General features: G+C 36.3%; 2 protein-coding genes across 5 annotated transcripts in view; one reads left to right on the forward strand and one right to left on the reverse strand.

Moving 5' to 3' along the window:
* LOC143215015 (furin-like protease 1) overlaps positions 1 to 22332 on the reverse strand; it is a 549701-nt gene that overhangs the window by 151986 nt on the left and 375383 nt on the right. The gene's annotated exons all lie outside the window — the stretch shown is intronic.
* LOC143215111 (dynein axonemal intermediate chain 2-like) lies at positions 1003 to 21927 on the forward strand. Its single transcript, XM_076436924.1, has 9 exons — positions 1003 to 1199; positions 6069 to 6230; positions 8236 to 8336; positions 9123 to 9280; positions 11071 to 11248; positions 13234 to 13662; positions 17643 to 17925; positions 19369 to 19736; positions 20984 to 21927. The coding sequence occupies exons 1-9, from the start codon at positions 1017 to 1019 to the stop codon at positions 21699 to 21701; spliced, it is 2580 nt and encodes an 859-aa protein (XP_076293039.1). The 5' UTR covers positions 1003 to 1016; the 3' UTR covers positions 21702 to 21927.

Below are 22332 nucleotides of genomic sequence, written 5' to 3' on the forward strand. Positions count from 1 at the left end.
AAAGTCGTTCCTTTAAATAAAAGTCCCTCCTGAAGGTCGAATAAAGTTTTCCAGAAAATATTCAGAAAATCTAATATTCTAAGTTGATCTCCTTATATTTACTTGATGCAGTATAATTCTCACACACAAAAAGCAAAGAAAAATTTGCTGTATAAGTTGGGACACTCAAAAAACTCCGAAAAGAAGTGTTGAAATGAAGTCAAAACGCCTTATATTACGTTTATTGATTCCTTAGATTATGTGTTGACACAAAGCAAACATTGTCCACTCTATAATAACCGACTTAATCGTCTGATTTACTATCACAATGTTTGCATCTGAAATAACCTGCAGGCATATTAGCACATTTCAAGTGCACAGCTCTGTTGCAGGTGTTGCATTCGTTGGAATTCTAGAGATCCAACTTCTTCGGCATGTTCTTCATAGACGCGATACAAAAATCTACATCTTTTGAAGTAGACGAATCCGGAGAATCAGACGAAAATGTCAATTCTCGGTTCACTCGTTTTGTTGCTGTCGTTTTTTATTTTTTGGATAGCGTTTCCTTTTTGGTGTCGCGTTGTTCTCTTGATCGGCGGCTATCTGCTTCGCAGCAGTGCTTTTTGTTTGTTTTCCTCTTAGTATCGAAAGATTATCGGGCGATGTCAAAATAGTTCAAACAAAGAAGAAAAGTCCAATCATTACAAAAAAGTGCCATTTCGAAACACACGCAAAAAAAGAAATTCACAACACGATAAATGCCTAATTACTTTTGCACATTTAAGCAATCTGGGTTGAAAAATGTTCAGTTGAAAACGAATCGATAAGAAACACAATGAAACTTTTTAGCTACACTGGACAGGACTTGTTGCTTCTAATGCTCGTGAAAGGTTTGTTCATAAACAGAAATAAAGTTGATAACCATGACATTGGTGTTTCCAGTGCGTTAATGTGAAAAAGAACACTGTCTACCTGACATTGTTCGAAGATGTGATCGAGTAAGAGGTTTCCGGATCAGTTGCAGGAAGAAGATTAGAATGGAGATCAAGAAGGTGTACGTGAAAAAACGATTGGAGTTCGGCAAACAGTGCACTTGGTCTGAGTCATACCCGACGCTGGACGTGGATATACCGCCGAATCCGTCTGAATTGCAGCAGTACATCCTGAGAACTGAGTGTCACGTCGGTCTGCAGAAGTCGACGCAATTGGCAGCGCACGAGGTTAGCCTGAACGTGATTTAAGGAGATTAAAGGGGGAGCAGCGGGTTTGCCCGGTTCATTCAGTGCATCAGCGTTGATCCGAATCAACACGGCATGGAAAATACGCCATTGTTCCTGATCTCGATAGGAGAATTCTTTTCTCTGTCAAACCGGAACACAATAGACGAGCCATCCTGTAGACTTCGCTTAGGCTGTACACGGCTCCCAGCCGTTAACGATGTGTCCCTGAATGGGTTTAATTAACCCCTTCGAGTGGAAACTTTTCTTTAGACCGCTCGGCCCACCTCGTGAACAACCGAATCACATCGGTACGAAGTGGTTATGGTGGGATTCGCTTATGATGCCAGTCATTATGACGCACTTGAGGCTTTTGTGTCGAAACACAGGCCACCGCGAAGGCTTCTTACATTTGCTAATGGCTCATAAGTTAATGAACTAAGATTCTAAGCAAAGTTCTAAGTAAATTTGAATTTAAAGTTATTATTTCGACCTTCGTGCATTTTCTTGGGGAGATAACTTTGTTTAGATACTGTTAAACATTTGATTCTTCTTTCTGCTTGCGTTGCAAGATGTGTATTTGACACGTGGAGTGTCACAATGGCTACAAAAGTCACACGAAGTCGAAACAACTTATTTAATAATACATTTACTAATAACTCCTAAGTTAATAAGCAAAGTTCTAAGTAAATTTGAATTTAAACTTCTTTTTTCAACCCTCGTGCATTTCTTGGGGAGATAATTTTCTTCAGATAATGTTAAACATTTGATTCTTCTTTCTGCTTGCGTAGCAAGATCTGTTTATTTAACACGTGAAGTGTCACAATGCCTATGGAAGTCACACAAAGTCGAAACAGCTTATTTAATATTACTAAAATAGAAAAGGTTTATTACAACAGTGATTTTTAAGACGTTCTCATACCTCATAGATCCTAATCAAAGATTTACTTTATTGATTTTAATAAAAGACTGCGGATATTTATGCAGTTTCCAATTTTTGTAGACAAATTCGAAGAAATTGGAATCTTTTAAAATTCTATTTTTAGTGGACATAGAGAGAGAGCCGTTGTAGATCCAAAATAAATACAAATTAGACTAAATTCTATCTATTTTAATATTGTAGCATTTTTTGACAATTATCGTAAGCCTTAAAATGCATAAAGATCCGCAGTCTAGTACTCTAATTTGAAAGTTTTTGCAACTATTAATAGAATAATATAGCGTAGGCTACCTTAACCCTTACATCGATGTAGTTATTAATCTAAATTTACAGCTTCGTTTGTTCGTTAAAAGAGGAAACATATACGAATCAGAAATCCGTTTCATTAAAGACTGGATAATAGCGTTAAGAGAATAAAGATACACGAGATATCTCGTCCACGGTAGTGAAAGGGTTAATAGGACCCGAAATCTCGATATGCCGAAAATCCGAGGGGTGACTCGTTACGCCGAGGGCTGAGAAGTTTATTTACACCGTCGTCTTGGTTGGCCAGCGCTACAATAACAGAAGCAGTCTCAACTTGTTGAAAGCTTTCGGTTAGACGGGTACGAACGATAGCACAACAAGCTTGCCGAAAACTTCCTTACTTGACGCATCGAGCATGCAACTTTCCGCGCGGCTACAGAGATTCCCTGATATTTTGTACAGATTTACAGAACATCCACGGTTACCAGCAACGTCTCTCGGCCGTGAGAAGCACGCGTTGTTCCGCCTGTCGCGTTAATAAGTAACAAATCTCTGGGAAATATATATCTTCATCTATGACGTCTGTGTTATCGACTTCGCTTCGTACTTGTGACATTACAGATTATAAATGTGTATTGGAACAGGAATATACAAGAAACTGTTGAGACACAATGAATATTTATAGCAAACAGCAATCTTTCAAACTTCAAACAGAAAATCTTGAATTATCTTGTTTCAAATATGTATAGTTTTTCTTATTTATTCAAAATGTATTTTCATCTATGCTATCAACAGGAATATACAAGATTATGACAAGTTATGATTAGACAGCAGATTTTATGCATTTATCGCAATCACGAGCAGGTGTGATTTAAAGCATTCAAAACACTAGAAGAATTTAAAACTACTGTTATATTGTTTTCAATCTATTAAACATATTTCGAAAGAAAATAACTTTCTATTTCACTCCACTTTGTTACAGTGCAGGTAGGACATTTTTATTTTGCATGAAAAGACGCGCAGTCTATTTATGAGTTAGAAAATTTCCATGACCATAGTTGGTTTATTTGAATTTTCCTTTCAAATGAGTACATACATACGGTATGTACTAATCAGATCGTATTAATAACTAGACAGCGGATTTTATGCATTTATGACAAAAATGAGTAGCTGTAATCAGAATAGGATTCAACAATTGAATTACTCCAGGAATTATAATTACAAAGTAATTGAATTACATTGTAATTCAATCATATTGTCATTTATAATTCAGATCTTCATTCAATTAAATTACAATGTAATTCGCAATTGCAATTGGAGTACAATTATAAAATACATTGTAATTAAATTACGATGTAATTCGTGATTGCAATTCGAGTACAATTATGAGATATTTCGTAATTAAATAACATTAATTACGAATTACGTTGTAATTCAATTACATTAATTACGAATTACGATGTAATTAAATTAAAATTAAAAATTAAAGAATAATAGGTAAGAACAGGTTGAAAAATCCATGTGAACGTTCCAAACAGAAGGAATTTATAATTTATAAATTTCAATTGCGTAATTGAATTACAATGTAATTGAATTAGCACAACTCTGGCTGTAATTTAAAATAGTGGAAACATTAGAAGACTTTTAAAATACTACTACATTCTTTTCAACCTGTATTAAACGTATTAAGAAAGAAAATAAACTCCTGTTTCGCTCCAGTTTGTTGCAACTTAGGTACAAAATGTTTATTTTTCATAAAGATCCGCTGACCATTAATAACCTTCCAGCGGTGACGCTCAGGCACTGTTTGACTTACGCGGAAAGCGCTGGAACGAATTAACCGCGTAATTCGTGGACTTACTGTATTTAAATGATTAATGCACTATGATGAATAAGTGAATGTTATATCGTCTTAAATGCCATTAATCAAATTAGAGAACGAGTATGTGTATAGTCCAATGTACGTGCTAATCGTTTGCTGTGTCGAAAATCGAATTATGCAAACTGATTAGTCTGCCATGCAAATGCTTGACAAATAATTAACCTGTTATCAAGTACACAATCCTCTAACGCGGGTAGAATCCCAATTAGGGTATCAGAGCATGAATATGCGATAGTTAGTCCCGTAATCTACGCGAAAACATTTTTATCCTGTGGTCAACATGGCCACTAGATTAAAGGCAGCGATCATTACCTGTCATTGTTAATCTTTAATCGACAGACATTGTGTCTATAATTAACCCTATTTAGTAACAATCATTCGGCCCCACTTTAAAGCGTACATACACGGTGTACTTTCGCACTCGACTTTCACAAAACTAACATGTTACTAAAAATTTCATTCTATCCTCTCATACTTATTTTTCTTGTTCTCGCTTTGCGACAGGTTACTTAACGCTGACATGAAAAAGCTTTTTAACAGACTTCCGCTAAATGATAAACTCGAGTTTCTACATAATTTATGTACTGTGTAATACATTTTAAAAATACAAACAAAATTTTTTTTAAATTTCTTTTTCATAATAACAGTCTCTGAAGATTATTTAAAACACATTGATACAGAACATCAAGTTTCTTATTAAACGAATCTTCAAAGTTAATGAATCTGGTTTGAACAAATTTTGTTGCATCTTTTCGATTAATTTTGTTAGATAGTTCTTTTAACTTAATCAATCATTAGACTGCGGTTCTGTATGCAAAATAAAAATGTTCCGCATCGTTTGTGGGAAACAGGAGTTAAATAAAAATTCATTTCATCACTTAATGATGTCTTTACATTGAGAACAACCTAACACCATTGTCAGGTTTTTCTGATATTTCATTGTTTTATTTTTCACCCAGCTAATTTCTCCATAAATGCATACAAATCCGCAGTCCATTAATCATCTATGCAGCAATGTAAACCTAGATTAACAGCTAAAGATCAAGTAACTGAAACATCTACTTGAAATTTCGATAGACAATGGATCTGACTAACCTACAGTGAAGGATATCATAGATTTGAAGATTGATTTTTTATCGTTTTATTCAGCTTCGAACAAAAAGTTGGTAGACCATCAATTCTGCAATAATATAAGGAACACAATGAGGTCTCTACAAATTTATTTCGCGTTTCTGTTCCATAAAAGCATCTGAAAGGGTCATACGTCAAGTTTTAAAAGGGCTTTGTGCAGGGGAGCCTTCAATCTTCAAATCTATGGTAGATTTACAATAGAGCCAAAAAGTATTTGTACACTGAATTTCCGATTCTCAAGACGTTCTAAATATTTGCTTTACGCGATAACTTCGTTAAAAAAATATTACAGTAATAAATTTCGACTTATTTTGAAGCTCGAAGCCTCTACTTTCTTACCCTCTGTATTATGCACGAACATCTCAGGAAGAAATGCAGTTTTGTCAGTGTGCGATTCTTTTCAGGAGACCATGACAGCTTCAGTATTGACAATTTGTCTAAAATTGGGAATTTAGTGTAGCAATACTTTCTGGTGCAGTTGTAGGAAGACGTACCAGCAGAGATCGCGCGAGACAGCGAGAAAGCTAAGAAAATAGTAGAATCTCGAAAGTCCGGGGAAACATTGAAGAAGTTGCACTGGCACCGGTAGCTGTGCAGTTTGATAGGATCTGTCTCGAGATAGCAGGTAAATTCGAGTTGTGCAACTGGAGCAACAGTTCCCTTGGAATTTCAGGCGCAGACCATTGAGAGGACTACGAAAGACTCTGGGATGTATCATTTCGAGGGCGGATGGCCGAAGGAGATCAATCCGAGGGATGAAGAGACCACTGCGAGATTTCGCAGGAGAGTGGAGAAAGATGACCACTGGGCACCGAAATTACATAACTTGTTCGAGGTAAGTTCCTGCTTGATCGATCGGGCTCGAAGCTTGACGCCTAGGAGGGCAGTTCGTCACTTTCGAACTTTGAAGATGGTTCTCCTTGGGCGTTATCGATTCGGATTACTATGCGCCCTCCTTCGCTCAGTGGCTATGACGTTTGTCATTTATCATGCGAAATTTGGGACGCTTCTTCATGCAGGGCTCCATAGATCGTGCTCTCTATTTGTTATACTTCACACGAACATCTCTTCACACTTCAGCTACGAAGAGGCTATTAACCCCTAAACATATTAATTAAATGAAATTCGATGTGGCCAAAGATACCATTTATTTTTAACTTATCATTTGTGTAAACTTTGTATTCTTTTGTGGAGTGTGACTCGACGTCAGAGATAGAATAATATAAATACAACGGGTTCTTGAATGTACCTGGTTCTTCCTTTATTTATTCTTTAGTTAAAAACAAATCTAAATTACAACAAAGTTTGAGAGCTATATCTAATATAATTAGTAAACAAAATTGTTTAAAATAAGTAGCAGTCAAGGAACTGTCCTTTGAAGTAAATTTCAAATAAAACACTTGAAATAGTAGGGAGCTGCTGGCAACAAAATTGAAAAATAATTCGGAGTGCAAAGGGTTCACAATTTTCGTATAAATTCAAAACAAATGTGTTCTTGGAATGATAATAGATATGTTGATGATTATATGTACTTCTTGTAGACATTACCCCTAGAATTACTAAACGCGATTTTATAGTAATGACAAGATTGTATTTATTCAGATTTTGAAAAATTTTTATCCAAATATGCATTTCAATAGAGAAGTTCATGAAAAATTCTTTGAAAAAACATTTTTGTAATTTAAATATTTGAGGAAGAAGCAAAGGAACAAGTAATTTTGATCAGTCCAATACTCCTAGTGTTAAACAATATTATAAGTGCGTAAAATATATTTTATAAGAAGCCACATTCTTGACTGATTAAAATTCTTAAAATAAGAAGCAAATCTCTTTGTAACTCTTGTTTCGTGTAATATCTTTAATTTTTTATTTTGCATAAAGATCCGCAGTCAATCAATGACTGTGCTGTATCTAAAAGAAGCACAATAATTTTCTTTCAACCTAATCTCAGAAGAAGTTATTAGATTACATTGTTTAAATAACTTGTTGAACTATTGTGCATTTTATTGAGAAACTCTCTCTTAATTGTTAATTTTTTACGTTCGAAGGACTATTAGAATACTGCCGATATATGTATAAAATTCAATACTATATTATAACCAAACTGAAAAATAAAAATTGTCCAGGATAATTGTTTAAAACAGAAGTTTGATGAAAATGTATCTCTTCTTTTAATATCTTTAGTATGTCGCAAATGCTGGCAATTATTTTTAATTTTTTAAATATTTTTTTAGTTTTATATTTCACAAAAACCCGCAGTGTAATCAAAACTAATTGCGGACAAATATGCAATTTTCTACTTTTGTAGACAGATTTTAAAAAAAGGGGGATTAAACAGAATCTGAATAAAAGAATAGCTAAAGGTTATATCAACTTCCTTCTTTCTCTTCTTATTGTTCTACTCGAGAACGTTCGTTTCACACGGAAATGAGAATTTCACCTAGTTTTCTTTACCATGAAATTTTCATTAACGCTTCAAACGTTTTAAATAAAAAGGTAACAGTTTCAGAATTTTTCCATTCATTATTCGCATACAATCTCTCTACCGTGCAAAGTGGCCCACATCTTTCCAAAGATCTTTATTGTCTCCGAAAAGGATTTAAAAAATGAAATGAACCTCTCTGTACACCGAATTTCATTTATAAAGAAAGCAATTTTAAAAATTGTATCCGACGTACGCTCTAATTTTTCCTTAAACTTGTTGCAATAATTTATAATACTCTTCAAAATGTTGAAATCCGGTAATAAATGATTAACAATTATTAGCAGTTTCGGCTGTTGAACAGAATAGTTCAATTGTGTTATCCAAGTTAGATACGATTGATGACGTTTTGTTACAGGTAATGGAAGAAGGTGTTCTTGAAAATGGCGCTATCAACATATACCAGCACTATTTCGACGACATGGTGCCGACAGAGCTGGTACAACCAGTCAGTCTCAGGTGAGCAAGTGCAGTGTTGCAGTTTCATTGAATTTTCTGTCACCTCATTAGTCTCGCGTGTAATTCAAAACGCAGACGTTACAGGATTCAATTCCTATTCACGAGTTACTCCCTACACATGCTTTTCATTCCGCGAACAATTTCTTGTTATTACAATGTTCGTCTAAATGACAAAAATTTAAATTATATGTGCAGATGTTACATACAAGGTGGTACACGCAACTTGCACACCTATGTATAATAACTTCCAAAGTATGCGTTGCACGAAAAAGTTTGGTATACAGAAGTTGCATGGTCTGAAGAGATACATTGTGTAGTGTATTTATTTTTTTTACCGGTGGACGCGTAAAGGACATATGAAGGTCAACTTCATTTTTTTAAATGGAATGAGGTATTTTTTAATACATCAATCGATGCAGCTGGACATTCGTTACAAAAAAGTACTAACCTATGTCGATGAAATTTTCAGTATGCATATAAGTTACCGAAATCTATAAAACGCATTTTTTAAATTATCGTTACAGGCCCAGATAAAAAAGTTACAAAACATCATTTTTAAAAATTTTGTATAATTCCTACCAATTGCAATCGTAATAAATTTTTGTTTACTTATTCTCTAGCGAACTAGCCAGTCTAATATCTAAAAAATATTCAAGTCCTTTGGACCAATTTCTAAAAAGTTATGCGATTTTTAAGGGTGTCCACTCATTATTGCCGCTGACTGTAACTCCTTTTAAGTTTGAAGGGATGCGAGAAGGTTTTAATAAGACGGTTACCTATTTTCAGAGCCGTGAAAGTGTACACGGACCCACAGAGGCCGAGGAGACCAGTAACCGATATCTCTGTGTCCCCAGACGATGGCAGAAGAATAGTGGTCTCCTACTGTTTCTTGGAGTTCGGTAGGCGAGCAGACTACAGTAACACGGTGTATGTCTGGCAGGTCGGTACGTAGAAAAAATAGCTTCCGGTTCTTCTAACCGCAAGTCTCGATTTTCACTGCATTATCAAAATCGGCCGGGTATTTGCATCGCTTTGCATCTCTTTGCATATCCTCGGGAAAGGACGTTCCATTGAAAATGGTCGAGATTGAAACCCCGGGGTTGGCTTCGTGTTTTGCTTTCGGAGAGAAATTGTCCGCTTTTCTATACGGCTGAAAGAGATTCATGTTCCCGGGATACCGCGTGATGCTGCGAGGTGAACGATGAAAATTAATTTTCCGGGCAAGAGACTGAATTAATTGTATGAAACATCTTACTCGCCGTGGTCGTGATACTAAACTGTGTACGCGTGCGCTGCCGAAGAAAATTTGATATTCGTCTGACAACCTTCATTAACCCCTACGCGGAGCGCTAAGTGAAATATTATTTCGCATAGCAGACGATCTATTTCTATTTAAGTCGTGAATTAAATATCGCGTTCGATGCAAAACGTATTTTAAATATTTTATTCGAAAGGTTCAGTATATGAAGGTACTTTATTTTGATAGAATTTTCAGTGTTTGAAAATAACATTTTATTTAGCTGAACGTCATAGTGTTGTAGCTGATGTCAAGACCAGTTCAATGATGTGGCACACCATGACGCTGAGTGAAATATCATTTCGCATAGCAGACGATCTATTTCCGTTTAAATCGTGAATTAAATATCGCGTTCGCTGCAAAACGTATTTTAAATATTTCATTCGATAGGTTCAGTAAACGGAAGTACTTTATTTTGAAATAATTCTCAATGTTTGAAAATAACATTTTATTTGAAAATTCCAGAAAATGGTGATACTTTGTTCTGAAATGATCTACTTTAATTCATTCTCTGTACGTTTATCATTAATTCCATCTCCATAAATTACTTTCAGTCGACTAAAATAATATTTTAACCGTAAGATTCTGTGTATCATAGATCTTTATACCGAACGATTTGGTTTACTTCAATTAATTCTCATCATTTACTTCAAACAAGTAATTTACCTTTTCTGAAGTAATTAACACTTCATGAACTTTATAAATTATTTTCACTTTTGATTAAACCAATACTTGAAATAATGTTCGAAGACTTTAGTTTATTTGTAGGATTCTCAAAATAGTGAAACTTTGCAAAAATATTGTTCTATCTTATGTTCAATTTATGTGTTATAATTTGTAATCATTAGACTGCGGATCTTTATGCGTTAAAAAATTTTCGAAGACGTCAATATATGATTTCTCCTTTTTTAAAATCATTAAGGGAATAAATAGCATTCAATTTAGTTTCTATTTATTGCAATCTATGCAGATCATTTTTCTTTTGCATAAAGATCCGCAGTCTAGTAATCATATAATAAATCACACACAAATAATCGATGTGTGTGATTTTTATTTGTTAATTATTCAGTAAATGAAACTCGCCTAAATCGCTCGATTACCTTAAAACCTCGAAGAAGAGCCGCGTGAAGTTACTTGGCGGGACACGTCTCATAAGCTGATTGCTTCTTATGCACAATCAAAGGATTGACTACTGCATGGTCGCAGACAGCTGCAGTCCAAACGATAGTTTCAAAGGTAGTCTCGAAAGAGTAATTGATTTTGATGTGACAAGCAACTGATCGATGACTGGCGGCGACGCGTAAGCCGCTCGAAACGCGAAGAGCGATGATCAAATGTAAACGGGCGGTTACGATGAAAATCATGGCGGCGCGGCGTGCGGTTCTCATTCACTTCTTTAATCCGGATTAAGAGGCACTGCCGTTATTTTGCGTGCAGACAATCCCAACGAGCCTTACATGGCGATGGAGCCTTTTTGTCCATGCGTCACATGCGAATTTAATCCTCGGGATCCTTCCATCCTCGCCAGCGGTCTTATGACGGGCCAGGTCTGCAACTGGGATCTCAGAATCAGCGAGAAACCCGTTCAGTACTCTGATCTGCTATACAGTCACAGGTGAGCGGTAGGAAGGTGTGTTTGTTTGACTTTTTCTGGGGGAACGCGCGCTGACTCACGCGAGTTCCTTTTGCTATGCTATCCTATACAACAATTCTGGGCACGGTTGGGGCTCCTCAAAGCAGTGGTGAGATATTGGGCGGCGATTTTAACCTCAGTAAAGTAAAATTCTACATAAAATGGGGTACCTTGAACACCAGGTAATATATCGGTACTTTCCCGCCAATATGCACTACCGCTCAAAAGTATCCAGACACTTGCGAAATGTGTAATAGCATCGCATAAAAGTTACTTAAGAATCTAAAATAGTGACTAAAATCGATCCTTATTACTCTCTTATGGAATATCTAACGTTTTAAGTTAAAAACTGTTCTGTTTTTTACTACTTTGCTTTTTTATTTAGCTACGAGGATCGTCCTTAATTTTTTCAATGGAATGTCTACTATTTTTTTCTGAAATTCGGATAAATTATGAAATTATGTGTAAAAACGTAATATACAAAGTGGGAACTAAAATGAATTTCAAAAATTTTCGGGTACCCGCCCATCCCTAGTGTTTACCCTCGTATTAACTTAACGTGACTCTGAAACATTGCCATACTATTATTCAAAACAGTTTTAATATTATTAAATTTGTCTGTATTCTATGAATTATAAAAAGCTCAACTGTGGTATGAGAAAACAGGTTCAATTTCACATGCACAATGTAAAAAAGATTACATGGACTAAAAATGATCTGGGTTGAAAGGTATGTCTTGATTTTCGAATTAAAATTGCTTCGAGTCCAAAGGGTTAACCCATTTGCAAGTAAAATGGATCTCTAAAAGATAAGTATACGATACTGAAGAAATTTGAATCATACCACAGGTAGCATTCCTGACAAATTTTTCGAAATTTTCCATTTGTCAACTTTTTATTTCCATTTTGGACAATCTGTATTTGCACCCCATACACAGAGACAAGGTTAAGCTGATCGTAAGTGGACATCCCATTTCGAATAAAATCGACTTGGAAAGCACAGGAGGGTTAAAAATTAATTGTCACACTTGCGAAATGTGTAATAGCAACGCATAAAAGTAACTTAAATATCTAAAATAGTGACTAAAATCGATCTTTATTACTTTCTTATGGAATATCTACCAAATTAAGTTGAAAACTACCTATGTGGAAACTTACTAATATTAGACTAAGATTAAATACGAGATTCGTCGACGTATCCATCACGATTAGATATCGTTGCTTGCACTAATCGCGGCAATCTTTCTACAGTAAAGTCGCGATATTTGTCAACGACCGCGTACGCGATAGTTGCCAGGTGCCTACCCCTCCACTGGCGGCCAACGTCCCAGGGCGATGATGAGTAAAACTTCTTTATTTTTCATTATTTTTTATGTGACTTTCATCAAATTATTTCTAGAATTTTCCTGATTAAAATAACACCAGACATTATATAATTTCAACTGCAGTTAGCGGTTCAATCGACGATGAAAATTTCGGGCGCAAGAAAGGACAGCGTATGGGAAAGAAAGAGACGCAGACAATCGCCGTCGCATCGCCGGCACAGTTCAAAGACCCGTGTGTTCGCTGTCCTTCCTTGCGTCCGAAACTTTCATCGTCGATTAAACCGTTAAATACAGTTGAAATTATATCCTGTTTGGTCTTATTTTAATCAGAAAAATGCCATAAATAAGTTGGTGAAAGCCCCATAAAAAAATAATGACAAATAAAGATGTTTTTGTACATTCGATTAGTAGTAATTCACACCGATACGCTTCGGCCACGCGATCCGTATGTCATGCTGTCCTTCTGTACGTTCGGCTTTCGTTTGAACTCGCGGCGCGGTCGGCGCGGTAGACGCAGTCATAAAAAGATAATGTCGGTATGCGATAGTTGTTCGTGCAGAATACAGGCTGTTTGACAGGAATCGCGACTTTACTGTATCTCGTCCACGGTAGTGAAAGGATTAACAAAAGAATTTGTTCCAAGGGCTTATGCTAATGCAGTGAAATGGGTGCCAACGAAGACCAACACAGAATTCTTCTCCACTTCGTCGGACGGATGTTCTTTATGGTGGGACACGCGACGGCTTCGGCAGCCAACGGAAAAACTGATAATGGATTTGGACAAACCGAACGAGCCTACCATGGAGAGATCGGTCGGAATCTCCAGCATAAATTTCGGACCAATGGTCGGGACGAAGTTCATGTGCGGCTTGGACAACGGTACCATTGTTACCGGCACGCGGAAAGCGAAAACCAACGCCGAAAAAATGGCCGCCAAGTTCATCGCCCATTTCGGACCGGTGTGCGCTGTTGATCGAAACGTACTCAACCCGTCGATATTCATGTCTGTTGGAGACTGGAGGGTTAAAGTCTGGGCGGAAGATACCAGGGAAGGGAACTTAATCTCCACTCTGTACGTTAGTTACTGTATAGGTTATCATTTTATTAAGTCATTCGGAAAGTAATTTCGATTTTCGTGTAGGAATGGAATTGCTTTCATTTGTTATTACTAGACTGCGGATGTTTAGGCAATTTTCAATTTTTGTAGACGAATTTTAAGAAAGTGGAATAAAATACAATCTTATCTCCAGTGGTAGCACCCTTTCCAGATCAAAAAAATAAAAATTGTACTGAATTTTGTCGAATTTTATGTTTCACCCTTTTTTGAAAATTTTCAGAAACCTTAAATGCATAACGATCCGCAGTTATTACTTAACCGTATTTGAAATCGCAAAATCGTGGTATATTTTTCTCAATTCAAGAAAGAGTTCTCAATCATTTCTGCAAATACTAAATACCATTCAATGAATAGTATTGTAACAATATTAAATGACGATTACAGTTGAATTGATATTTTAATAAGTTGAACGAGTAAAAATTGTTTGTGTTTCTCGTCTAAGTTGTTTTAATAAATTATTTATTATACATATAGATTTTAAAATATCTGCTCCATGAACACAGTTGGTAAAAAAGCTTGTTGGATAATTATTTATTCATTTTAATTAAGGGGACACAATTGTTTCAGAGTTCCAAAAAATTAATTCTTCTTTCTGCGTTCACGTATTGATGTTCCAAAATATTATGAGGCCAGTGTAGAAGGATAGAGGGTCGTGGAATGTTTTTAATCTCCTGATTTATAAATCCAAGGATCGTCATCGATTTTCCCTTTTAGCTCCATTAGTAATTACTCAAATGAAAAAGTGGCTTCGAAGGCGACGATATACACTACTGTGCGAAAGAAAGAAGCACCCAGTATAATTATAAGATATAATGACAAACAATAACTTATGTAGAAATTGTATTGTACAATGATTGATTTATTGCATTTAACGTATTAGATAATTCGCAATAACACATAGAGTAAATCCTGTATAAACGCAAAAGCGTCGGGGAGATTCGTTTGCATTTATCGTAGACGGGACACTATTTTTTGCGACTCTCCGCGTCTCATTCTTTCCCGTACGCTGTCCTTCGTTGTGCCCGAAACGTTCATCGTCAATTGATCGCACGGGCCTTTGAACTGTGCCGGCGACTGCGACTCTCCGCGTCGCATTAATAGTGGTTCTCACCGATATACCCAAGCCAAATCACATTACTACAGTGGAGGGGATATTTTTTTTGCGTTTATAGAAGATTTATTATACAGGGTCATCCGTTTTTAAACGGCCAAATGTTAACCAGCTGTAGAGGACCCCAAATGGAACAACTTTTACCCCTATCACTTTTTTTGTTTCGGCCTTGATTTCCAGATAATTGCAAAAAACCATCATTTTTTGAGTTTACATAAAATTAAATATCTCAGGACTCCAATGATGAATCTTGATGGTTTTTCCTTTGTTTAGTTTAAAATAAGTAGGGGCATCTTTTTTTATTGAATAAACTTTTTGTATGACCTTCGGATCATGGTTTTTTGGCGTGGGGCACACCGCCACTTTCCAACTTATTTCTTTCAGGCTCCACGGTGTGCCCCACGCCAAAAAAACCATGATCCGAGGGTCATACAAAAAAGTTTATTCAATAAAAAAGATGCCCCTACTTATTTTAAACTAAACAAAGGAAAAACCATCAAGATTCATCATTGGAGTCCTGAGATATTTAATTTTACGTAAACTCAAAAAATGATGATTTTTTGCAATTATCTGGAAATCAAGGCCGAAACAAAAAAAAGTGATAGGGGTAAAAGTTGTTCCATTTGGGGTCTTCTACAGCTGGTTAACGTTTGGGCGTTTAAAAACGGATGACCCGGTATATAAGTATATTCTCATGAGATATTAGATCTTTTTATGTTTTTTTACGTTTTAGATACTAGATTCTTTACGCTTTTCTATGAAATATGGTCGGGCGCTTCTTTCTTTTGCAGAGTAGTGCAACTGCTTAGCGTGATAGCAAAATTAGTTCTGGAATGGAAAGCTGTGTCAGTTTTGATTCAAACAAAAATGATGCATACATGCAATTTTGTGCGACTCTCGGCTGATAGGGAGGCTCCAATGACCTATATCCTTTCAAAGTGTCATATGTATATTGGTTGTCAGCGGTCGCCTAGCAGAGCTAAATATTTAGAGGAAATCTGGTTGGCCCCTGGCCGACGCGGTGGAATGGGTAAAACTGACCCACATTGTTCTTTCGAATCACAATATTGGTTATTAGCAATCGAGTGTCTGATGCAAATATTTAGAGAAAGTCTGTCGCATCATCGACTGGAGTGATAGGCTGCGATCAAACCATATACTGTTGTTTGAAAGGGTCATATTTGGTCGACCTCGTCAATCGGCAATCTAAATCTCTGTGTACTCTGCCTTTTACCTGCTGTTGAACTTCCGAAAACGCGCGAACGCAGAATTGTAATCTTCTGAATTAATTTCGGGCTTCCATGTTGGAGATTCTAACATTGATTCGTTTTGGCGTGGTCATACGTACAGGGTGAGTCACGAAAAACCGAACACCTCAATTTCTCTGTTCATATGAAGGATACATGCGATATAAAGATCTGTGCAAAGTTAGGGATGCATTTGGAACACATGCAATAACAAGAGCACGCATTAATAATGACAATAATCAACAAGTTCTATGAATTTTAATGTACCTTTCATATATACAGTACATTTCATGATTCTGAGTCTCTGATTTATTCGAGTGTTCTGGTAAACAAATGAAGGAAGCCATTGTTCTGTTTCAGAATCTGTTTAATGCGAAATTAGCCAGTTATTCACCGTTCATAAAATTTGCACTATCTCTCTCTCTCTCTCTCTCTCTCTTTGCGCTTATTAATAATATAATACTTCTAGTTTTTTACTCAGAATTCAATCGTTCACGACAAAATTAAGATTGACCTTCTGCAATAAAGAATCTCAAAAGAATTTCATATTTTGATAAAAATAGAAAAAACTAAAGTAATAGTTTAGATAATCGACCAAATACTTTACTTGCAATTTACAGTTACTCACATAATTCATCACACACACTCTCCAGAATAACTTTTCTATAAATCGACCAAAATGCTTCAAAGTTCATCGAAATTGGTTGATCGGTTTACGAGTTATGAACGCATTAATCATGACAATAATCAACAAGTTCTATGAATTTTAATGTACCTTTCTCTGATTTATTTGAGTGTTCTGGCAAACGAATGAAGGAAGGTAACAGTTTAGGTAATCGACCAAATAGTTTACTTACAATTTACAGTTACTCACATAATTGATCACACACACTCTCCAGAATAACTGTTCTATAAATCGACCAAAATGCTTCAAAGTTCATCGAAATTGGTTAATCGGTTTACGAGTTATGAACGCATTAATAATGACAATAATCAACAAGTTCTATGAATTTTAATGTACCTTTCTCTGATTTATTTGAGTGTTCTGGCGAACAAATGAAGGAAGGTAACAGTTTAGGTAATCGACCAAATAATTTACTTGCAGTTTACAGTTACTCACATAATTGATCACACACTCTCCAGAATAACGTTTTTATAAATCGACCAAAATGCTTCAAAGATCATCGAAATTGGTTAATTGGTTTACGAGTTATGAACGATCAAAGGTGGTAAAAATGGCAATTTTCACGATTTTCAGCATGTAACTGCCGTTTTTACCACTTTCGATCGTTTATGACTCGTAAACCAATTAACCAATTTCGACGAGAATTTTCAAAATGTATATTGACTCGGATAAATAAAATTGTGAAACTCAATTTTCATTATTATTGTTTGAACATTGTTTCATCAAGAAATTGGAGTCGTTTGGTCCATTTATAGACAAGTTATCCTGATCTAAAGTGTGTGTGATCAATTATGTGTAGCACACTTGTTAGCTGAACCACCGAGTATATTTACAAAATTAGTTGTTACATGTTGTTAACGGCACATTTCACGAAAAATCGTACCACCGTCAGGTACATGCAATCTAACCCAACATCTGGATGCTGGGACAAGACAAGAAACTCAGTTTTTTACGTAGCGACGGACGCTGGAACTCTAGTCGCCTGGGACCTTCTCCAGAGACTGCGGAAGCCAATTTTCAAGTTGCAATTGTGCAAGGAGAAGATCACGGCATTAGCGCCCTACGAAGAAGGGACGTACATGGCCGTCGGCAACTACAACGGGAACTCTTACCTTGTCGAATCAACCGAGTTCCTTCAGCACTTCGACAGGAAGGACCGGGCAGCGTTATCAGAGGTAGATGACCGTAAAACTAATGTCTGTATTCGTTTTTACCCATACATGTTTATCCGTCCGGTCTACGAGCGGTTTTTCTTGTAGCTGCGCAAAAACCTTTTCCGCTCTGCAGTTTGGGAAACTAAATAATTCACCCCGTATTTAAAATTCGTTAATGATTACCGGACTCCGAAAGTTTAATCGCCCGCAGCACCGTTTAACCGAAACGACTACGGTGCATTAATGATTCTAAGCGAAATTTAACAATAAGCATTTATCTGTTATTGTTACGCTATAGAGGCTTATGATCATTTATAGTGAAAGGGATTGGGATTAAATGAAACTAAAGTAAAACGAAAAAATTACACACTATGAATATTAAAAATTAAGGAAGTTTTGGTACAAGTGATATAATTGTTATTGGGTTATTTATTACTGAGATATTTTTCATTATTATCATATCGTAATGGTTTCACGTTCGCTAGAATATTCTTAGATTTCCTTGATATAAATTCATCAGCGTAATATGATTTTAAAAAGTGAAATAAAATAAATTGTTCACTAATGATTAGACAGCGGATCTTCATGCAAAATAAAAATTGTCAACCTAAGTTTCAGCAAATCGGAGTGAAATAGTTTATTTTCTTCTTTAATATCTTGAATAAGTTCGAGATAATATAACAGTGTTTTCTAAATTCTTCTAATTGCTTTACTGTCTTAAATTGCCCTACTCATTCTTGTCATAAACGCATAAAATCCGCTGTCTACTAATTAGGGAGCTTCATTTGGTTTGAATTTGGGATTGGGATTAAATGAAACTAAAGTAAAACGAAAAAATTACACACTATGAATATTAAAAATTAAGGAAGTTTTGGTACAAGTGATATAATTGTTATTGGGTTATTTATTACTGAGATATTTTTCATTATTATCATATCGTAATGGTTTCATGTTCGTTAGAATGTTCTTAGATTTCCTTGATATAAATTCATCAGCGTAATATGATTTTAAAACGTGAAATATTCAACGAAATGAAGAATTAATTGCTTCGCTTTAGTGTATAAAATAAATTGTTCACTAATTATTAGACAGCGGATCTTCGTGCAAAATTAAAATTGTCTACAGCAAATCGGAGTGAGATTTTATTTTCTTCTTTAATATTTTGAATAAGTTCGAGATAATATAAGTGTTTTCTAAATTCTTCTACTTGCTTTACTGTCTTAAATTGTCCTACTCATTCTTGTCATAAACGCATAAAATCCTCTGTCTACTAATTAGGGAGTTTTATATTTAGTTTGAATTTATACAATAATAGGGAGAAGCCCACTTTCATTTGCATTTAATGAACGTACGTAAATCAGACGATGAAAATGCGAATTCCAGTAAATATCTGATGGACTGCAGGGTCAATTCATCAGGAAGAACGAAGTTTTCTAAAAAATATTGTCTTATTCCTTATCGCAGTATCTGGAAAGATGCTCGAAGTTAACGAAGGCAGTGGACGCGCGGCTGAGGGAGATTAAATTAATGCATAAACTTACGACTGAGTGGGAAGAGGCCGCTGTGCCTGTTCCCAAGGTCAAAGAGAAGAGGAAATCGAAAAAGAAGGAGAAAGACACAAACCACGTGAACAACAACGACAAGAAACACAGCAGAGATTCAAAGAAGAAAGTTAAAAACGATTCAATGACGATCCACCTGATGGAGGCAGAAAATAAGTATTACGAGCTTGTGGGACAGGTACCCCGATACAGTTCAATATTTACATTCCACACCAACCATTTTCTCCATATTTCGTTTCCTGGATATTCAGAAAAAAATGATAGAAAGTGGTTAGTCTCATAAAAATCCACAATCAACTCGGAATTAGTCGAATGTAGTAGGAACGTTATGCTGTACCTCATTATTTCGAAAACTTTATTAGCATTATTTAAACTACTTTAAAATCGCTTTATTTGAACTCTCTTTTTACTGTTCGATCGTTCCAAACGGACGTGTCCCAAACTGTAATTTCTGAATCTTAATTTGATCAAATTTTCAATGAAACATTACATCATCGAGTAAATGCATCAAAGGAATTATACACCACAGAAAATGAATGCTTCAGTCGAAACGTTAATAAAAGCATTCGATGAATTTCGACAATTTTGTACAGCAGTATTCATAGGAACGGATCAATTAATTGATACATGCTATTTAACACGTTGATTGCAGAATTAGAATCTCTGAATATGCCACGAAATCGGAGAAATTAATTTCATGGAACGCAGCTGGAAATACTAGATTTCATCGCAATTATTTACACACTCTTTTTAACGTTCTTCTCGTATGTTATGTGAATGACATAAAACTTAATATTTTAGTCTCTACAGAGTATAAGTATTATAACTATGTACATATAGATGAAAATGCGTTCTTTATTGCGTTCCATCTTCAACCGTAATGAAAAGTGAGATTATATTTACAAACGGCGTAGATTAAATACTTTTTATAAATTTGAAGCTTTGAAATGATGCTCTATATAACATCTAACTTCTCAAGTCACTCAACTATTGTAGATTTTATAGCCATCTGTAGAGAACCTTCTTACTATTATATACATTAGTGCACGGTTAAACTTACATTAGTCACAGTTTTTACTTCTTTCAACACTCCGAGGTTCGACGTAGTGAGTCTATCTCGTTTTCGCTCTCTCACTTTGTCGAGTCGGACCTTGGGAAAAAATGTCCTGCTCGCGGGAAGTTAACTACCGACTCTTGAACTGAACGGATTTATTAACAAAATTGGGCGCACGGATCACCTGGAGTTAACGACCACGTGTTTGTCGCGGGCGCTCGTTTCAATCTGTCTTCTTTTTGCAATCTGTTGGCGATCGTAATTATACAATTCTTCTGTTATTTCTTATTTGTTCTTGTTTCTGTTATTTGAAATTGATTTGCAAAACGGTTGGATTGACTTGCGCAACGGTGAAATTGATTTGAAAAACGGCGAAATTTATTTCCAAATTGGTGAAATTGATTTTCTGTTAATAAACACACATACATACACCGTTCGTACTTCAACTCTATACGTAATTGTTTAACGAAGTGAATTATGATTGTGACAAAAAGGAATTGCTGCAGTACGCGTACAATACCGAGCCGGAGCTGTGTCCGACAGGCCCAATCATAGTTGCAGGGAAGAAGCAGGATCGAAAGGCGAAGAAGACTGAGGAGAAGACGAAGCCGGTGAAGGAGCCGAAGAAAAAGAAGAAGAAGGGTCGGAAAGCTACGGATGCGTCGTTCTTGAAGATGAGAGCGATGCTGCGGCGGGTTAAATCGGGCCAAAGATCGACTATAAGCCGGCCCGGGTTGTCCGCCGATCCGGCGTTGTTGGCGACAGTGTCCTCGTCCTCAACAGAGACGAAGCGACCGAAGAAGAAGAAGAAGGAGATCATCAAGTTCCGGCTGCCGGTGCCGTGCAAAAAGGAAATTTGCAAACCAAAGGTCTGTTGCTTCAGACGTAAGAGCGGGTCAAGGGGCAAGAAGACGGGAAAGAAGCGAGAGACAAGGATCTCAAGCTTGACCTCGTCGATGTTGACGGATGGGTCCACGGTATCGGCGTCGATGAAGCAGCCTTACGGAAAGAAGGATCGTAATCGGGAAGCGCTTATTCGCTGGCAAATGCTGAACCTGCCCGCGGAGCTGCTGCAGGAAGTCCGGAGGGCCAAGAGAGACGTAAGAAGGTTCGCACTGTACAGAACAGTCAGGAAGAGACGTACGAGACGTGCCGAGACTGTGCAAAGGGAAAAACGGTGAGAATGTGGACAAAGTTCCTTTGATTCGGGTGTACCCGGCTAACCGATAAACTGGCCTTGTTCTGGCACGGTTTATGGTCACTGGGAAATTTGTTTTCGAACTTGTTGTTGTTGTTGCGTGCATATATTTCGTTCTATGGTGGACCGGGGCAGGTTGTGGCCGAAATAATGGCTAGACGGATGGCGTTCGGGAGAGTTTCCGGTTCGGGGAGTAGCCCGTAGAAAGTGATGTGACGCTTAGAATGCAATTTTAACTGTTTTGTGTTCTTGGAACTGGTCTTGATACAATACGTACTTTTACTTGTCTATTTTGCTCTGGGATAGAACAGAAGGTTTGATAGTCATGTACAGTAGCGGACAAAAGTTTAAGACCGCTCTAAAGAAGACGATAACTTTTTAAATATTGTACTATACGATTTGAAATTTTTTGGGAAGCTAGAGCTATTAGTTTACTAAAGGATGTGAAAAGAAATTTTTTCAAAAATTGCAATTGATCGGAATTGTTGAAAAAATACTAAAAGTTGAATTTTTAACTTTTTTTGTGGGCCTATATTGAAAATTTAAAAAATACGTTTTGTAGATCTGTGTCAATTAAACATATTCTGAAAATTTCGTCAAAATTGGTCGACGTT

Source organism: Lasioglossum baleicum, chromosome 13 (assembly GCF_051020765.1).
Source record: "Lasioglossum baleicum chromosome 13, iyLasBale1, whole genome shotgun sequence".
NCBI classification, from domain to species: Eukaryota; Metazoa; Arthropoda; class Insecta; order Hymenoptera; family Halictidae; genus Lasioglossum; species Lasioglossum baleicum.